The sequence below is a fragment of the Pterocles gutturalis genome, unplaced genomic scaffold (genome assembly GCF_000699245.1).
Source record: "Pterocles gutturalis isolate BGI_N339 unplaced genomic scaffold, ASM69924v1 scaffold16503, whole genome shotgun sequence".
Classification (NCBI taxonomy): domain Eukaryota; kingdom Metazoa; phylum Chordata; class Aves; order Pterocliformes; family Pteroclidae; genus Pterocles; species Pterocles gutturalis.
The window spans coordinates 805-6,781 of record NW_010125888.1 but is presented as its reverse complement, the minus strand read 5'-3'; the positions used below and the strand labels follow the sequence as shown (position 1 = coordinate 6,781).

General features: G+C 50.0%; 1 protein-coding gene across 1 annotated transcript in view; it reads right to left on the bottom strand.

Annotated features, from left to right (window-relative positions):
• VAMP4 (vesicle-associated membrane protein 4) overlaps window positions 1-5,537 on the bottom strand; it is a gene marked incomplete at its 5' end in the record, with an annotated part of 10,162 nt that extends 4,625 nt beyond the window's left edge. The window contains 2 exons of the mRNA XM_010078764.1: window positions 5,045-5,095; window positions 5,465-5,537. Of these exons, the coding sequence (XP_010077066.1) occupies window positions 5,045-5,095; window positions 5,465-5,537 (124 nt within the window). The remainder of the gene's footprint in view (window positions 1-5,044; window positions 5,096-5,464) is intronic.
• Window positions 5,538-5,977: the final 440 nt, after the last annotated feature.

The following is a 5,977-nucleotide window of genomic DNA, read 5'->3' as shown; positions in this document are numbered from 1 at the left end:
GCAGGAACCTGCCCTGTGCCCACCAGCCTGTTCTGATCCACCACCTGTTTTACAAGGTACGAGGCGAGTGGCAGAGCTGCCACCATTGGGAAAGCATCACAGGTGGCACTGAGGACACAGGCAGATGCTGCCTGGGAAACACGTGGTGGTATCCTGTGGGGCAAAGCACCCACCCCATGCAGGACATGTGTGGCCCCACGGTCCTCCCTTGGGGCAGTGGGTGAGGCCATGGGAGGAGGCACGCTTTGCTCTGCTGGGGGGTTTCCTCACCTCAGCACAACAGACAAGTCCCAGCTCTGAGCCGCCAGCAACACTGCTATAGCTTGGGGTGAGAGAGGAAAAGCAGGAACATCTGCTGTCTCAGATGAGCCAACTTGGCAAAAACTCTAAGGCCTTAAACATCAGTTTCACAGGCAGAAGACTACATTTGTAGTATGCAAATGTTTCTAAAATCATTTACTGGCTTCAAAATAAAGAGATTTCCTCCCACAACAGATCTGTAACCAAGTTATCTCGGTACAACTAACAAGCAGGAGCACGCAATGTTACAACGCATCTAGCGCAATCCCTGCCAGCACAGGTCAGAGCCTGGACAGATGCTGCTGCAGTCCCAGGGCACCCCAAAGCATTCGAGGCAGAGAGTGGGAAGGTATGTCACTTCAAGCTGCTCTGCTTGTGTACCAGCATTTGGAGACACCCACAGAGCACAGACCTCCACTGCCCAAGCTGCATCTCAGCATCCCAGCCCTTTCCACTGGAGCTGCTGGTGAAACGCTGCGTGCCTTTGCTGCCTGCCCAGGGCCTGGGCATGCTGATAGCTGTCCCCGAGAGAAAAAAAAACATTTCACAGACGGAGAATGGAGGCACAGAGAAATCAAGGCTTAAACTCTCGCAAACATTGAGGTGTTTAGTTCCCCTGGAACACAGACACATTTGAGTACCCCAATGCCTTTTGGTATCTGATGTAAAAGAGAACACTGGGAAAAAACAGTAAGAGACTGAACTAGGGAATCAAACTTTGATCTCTGCACAGTACCTTAACCAGACCTTAAGCCAGTCCTTGCCTTCTGCTCTCTCCTACCCATCAGTGCTGCAAGAGGTGCCTCTCCAGGAGGGGGCTGAGAGATGCCCAGCCTATGCATTAGCCCTGCAGTTTCAGAACAAATTCAACAATTCCCTCTAGTTTGGCATGCTTGAGTTTGGAAACTCAAGTCACATCAAGAAGAAAATACTTTCTTGTTTTATTTGGCAAGGTAGAATGAATCCTCTAATACGAAGCATATTTCCTGCTAGGGAGTGATTGGCTTTTGACACATACATTTCATGTGCTTCGCTCCTGCCAGATTTCCAAGAGAAATAAAGTAGAATAAGTACCTGCCAGGAACGCGAGCAAGACAAAAGCATAAAACGTGTCTCCCACGACCGTCCTTCTTACTAATTACTGCAAATAAGATACTTTTAACAAGGACAGCAAGTATACACCATCAAAGCAACAACAAGAGACCCAACGGTGCTCAGCTTGGTTCAGACTCCTCTTCGCTTGTGCTTTGCCAGGTCCAGAGCAGGAGGAATAAGCCTTTCCATTTTGGCTGCACTGGGTTAGCTACTGAAAAACTCCCTGGGTTGGTCACGGTGTTGGGCTAACAACAGTGCTGCATTCTTCAGCTGCTGTAAACAGGCTGTGCACGCACCATGGGATGTGCTGCTCAAGGCTGCTTCTTGTCTCTGAGCCGGCTGTTTACAGCCAGCATGACACACTTCTGTTTTCCACCCCAGCGATATTAATAGTGCTGTGTATTTTGGTGCAAATTACACCCAAACACCCCTCGTTGTGGCAGTAACCCAGGGAAGAGGGAACAGGATGGAGAGCCAAGCTGGACGAACAGTACAAGGCAGGAGGCCAGCGCAGTGCGGTGCTCCGAGGCACGGCTCTCTGCAGAGGTGCTGCCCGGCAGCTCTGCTGTACCCAACAACGGGGTATCAGTGCTGAACCTCGCCACAAATCCCTGCGTTTAAGTTGCTGCTTCATCGCAGCTGCAAGGAAGACAGCAGCCTACACCTCCCTGAAGCCTTTCAGTCCTTGAAAGGATTTACACACAGCGATGATGCCTGACGATACGCTCTCGGTACCAGCTTCAAATGAAAGCCAGGACTTCCAGTGGGGTTCACTGCACAACCTGGGATGAGCAGCCAGGTCCTGGGAAGCTGCTGTCAACTCTCACCTTCAAACTGTCCTCCATACCCTCCTCATCCTCAGGGCATAATTTGGGACTTGCAGCCAGCCAGAGCCACAGGGGCCGTGCCCTGGGGATGCCGGCCACTCTCAGCAGTGCAACAGGGGAATCACAGGGACCAAGACCTGGCCCCGGGGGAAGCACAGCAGTGTGCTGAGCCTCATCGCCAGCATGAGCAGGAACCCGAGTCCAGCAGCACTGCTGCCTAAAAGCAGAAACATCAGTGGTGAAGAAAGTCAAGCAGTGCAGAAAGGGGGGGGGTGGAGCGGATTTTGGTAACATTTTTCAAAAGATGACCTGTGATAAGAGGCTCCTATTCTAAAAAGAAACCCAGGTGGAAGCTGAACATCCCAGCTTCCCCCGAAAAGGCACTAAGAGCTGTCACTACACATGTTCAGGACTACTCACCTGGAAGCAAGAGCGGAGAAGAGAGATCAGATCTCCCTTACCTGTTCTTTGTAACTTTGGGGAAAAAGGCTAAAAGCCTGTTAAGAGCTACCTTAAAGCTCCAGCCCACCCCAGGGACAGGGAGGTCTCAGAAGGAGCCTAAAGGACCCCATGGGGCCACTTAATAACTAGGGGAGCATCCACCCCAACCGACCAGCTGTTGGGACAACAGAGCCTGAACTTCCAGACGCATCAGGACAGCACGGAGGGGACTGTGATGCTTCTTCCTGCCACTATTGCTGGCTCTAACTCGTCTCTCCTCTACGAGGTTTGCAGTGCTCCCCACCATCTCTTTCTGCAGCTGAGCCAGCCTCGAGGGTCTCTGCTGCCAAACTCTCCAGCCTGACCCAAGCCCCTTTGCTGCCAAGGACAATTAGCAAAAGTTTCCAGTCTTGCCCCTCATTCAACATGTTCTGCACCTTTGCTCCCATAATCCCATCACTTTTTCCTCTGCCCAATCCTCCATCCAGTTTCCTTCTCTATCTTCACACCTCGTTCCTCCAGCCCCGTACAGCTACAGTCTCTCTAGCTTTGCCCAGCTCTCCAAATACTCAAATTCCTCCTTAAAATGCCTTTTCCTTACAGCATCTCAGCAGCAACCCAACCCTCCTTTTCTCCTCCGTTGAAACCAGAGAAAACTGCATCATTACGAGACCAGGCACCAATCCATCCAGCACAAGGGGCGGGCTGATCAGAAACTTAATAGTAAGCTCCGTGACAAGAAATGACAACTGCACACTGCAAGTGCTTATTAAACAAAGCAATCAACATCGATGAGAGCAGAAAATAGATACTATTTTATAATAGATGCTCTAGATACTAGATGGATATAGCCAATTGCTACCCCAAGGGCCATATCCCATCTGAGGTCCACTAGACAGGCAATCTCTGGCAAGCCTCACGCATGTTGGGCGTTAGTCACATCACACCTCTGAACCCAGCAGCTCCTGGGTGAATTCTTCTTTAATTTTTCTTCCTTTTCACAGCTGCAGTGCTATCCTCCACTTCCTTCTGCCTGGCCAAGAGAGTGGGAAGAGAAGAGCTCTCCTTTTCCCCTGCCATGCAGGGAAAGCAGAAGACTCTCTGTAATTCCCTTCCGACAGAGGAGGATAAAGGGGCAGACATCACCCCCTCTCCACCTTTTTATGGGGGCAGGACCCCACTCATAAAACCAGTTCTCACCCTTGTCATTCACTCCAGGCCAGTATGGCACTGGGCTAGAAGGGAAGCTTTATCCACACTGGCTTACTATAAGGAGCAGCACGCCTCTACCAACAGCATCCTCCCACCCTGGAGGGAACAGAGACCCCCTGAAAACTCGACGCAGTGACAGACCCAGTGCCTCCTGTGCAACTCAAGTGTACTTCGCCCCTCAAGGTAACATGGCAAGCAGGCACACGAGCAAGCACCGCCTAACGAACGCCGACGTTGGCAGTGAGTCATCTCAGAGCTGCGCTGGCTTCTTCCTGGCACAAAAAAACATCCCTAATGAAGATCAACACTCAGGCTGCATGCAAGGAGACCCAGTCTGATTAATGCTCGTTATTAGTCCCCGCACAGATCTCTGTCCTGGCTCTGCAGAGGTCAGCAAAGGAAACAGCACAAAGTAAACCAGGGGTCTGGGAATATCCCCCCCCTTCCAATAAGCACCACCATCGCATCCCTTGTAGGAAAGGGCAGGGCAAACTGGAGCCCAGAACACACATCAAGCAGGAAATGACTCCATGGGAGAAGGATCCAGAGTGTTCACTCCTTCTTTCTTGCCCTAATTCAGGCAATAATCCTCCTCCAGCTCTAATGGTTTCCTGTTTTCCAGCTGCTTTGACCCCACTGAGTCACTGCTCATCTCCGGGTCACCTGTATCAGATTTTTATCTGGAGAAGAAGAGGCCAGAGGACCAGCTGCTCCCCAAAAAACATGGTCCTGGTGTGTTCCTGACCACTTGCTTTCTTGAAACATTGATGAGAAAGTTACAGAATAAAGAAAAAAGCAACAGAACAACAAAAAATGGTGCTAACAAAGGTTAAAATTCAGGGTTAATGCTCTAGAAAAAAAGCCTCACAAAAGTATGGACCAGGTCATCACCAAGAGTACAGCAAGGACTTTAGAAACTCCACTAAGCCACTGTGATACAATCGTATCCCTTTGCCTCTGGCGATGCACAATTTCTTGACAGCTTGAATCAAATTTGAGATTTCCCTTAGCTGTGGACATGTAGGGTAGGAAATGTCAAATAGAAGAAAGCAAACACAAGCCATGTTCATATTCATAACTACACAGAAACGCTCCAGTAAGACAGCAGCAGGAGCTCACAGTGGCAGAATAAAATATTATCTGTGTGGCACTGAGGGACTACAACTTACTGCCTGATCTTGTCATTCCTGGGTCCAAATCTTGGTCCAGAAGGCCCTCTCCTGTGAGCAGAAAAGAGAGCAATCAGGATAGAAGACACAGCAAAAACATGTTTATAAACCAGATTCAAGGGATATGCAAGAGAGGATCAACACCTTATGGGCAAAGGATTGCTCTCATACCTCCCATCAGTCCCTCCCATGTTTTAGGATATGTGGGACACCTTGATCTTATAAAGGTCACATCTATTAAGGCGTAATTCACACTTGATGCCAAGGCTGTAGAAGATCATCTCAAAGGAATCAAAGGCTTTGATTGCCAAGCCCCCACCTATGTGGCAGGGAGCAGCTTTTGATATTCAACATCTCCAGTGTCAGAGATGGAAGCAATTAAGACATATCGTTCCCTACAGCGGACGTTCAGGCACTCACAAGAAAAAGTCTTCCTCTTCATCCGAATCTTCCTCCAACAGGTTCCTCTGCAAACAGAAAAAAACCAAACCACCTCCTCAATAAGCCACCACCATTTCACACAGTTTCCAGCCCTCAGGACGCAATCAGCATCCTCCGACTGCATGTTACACGCAAGCCCTCCTTTGGAGAGCATCAACGGTACTTTTTAGGTGTTTGGAGTTGTGCTGTTCCTCCCTGCTCGTGACCACGAGCCAGGCTGGATATCTCTGTGCCACTATTATCACCTCAGAGGTGTCTGCTAGCTCCATACAGCACAGAGCAATGCACAGCCCTGACGTGGGACAACTCGCACCTCTGCCACTGAGCCAAACTGGATTTGCTTCAATGGCCAGTTGCCTGTGCAGGTTCAGATCCCAATTCTAGGGACCTGTACCCTACGACACAGAAGCAACCAGGGGGTCAGAATGTTGAGCAGGGGCAACTGTGGAAGGAAAGCCCTCTCTGCTCAAGGGACAATCCTCAGAGCTGCAC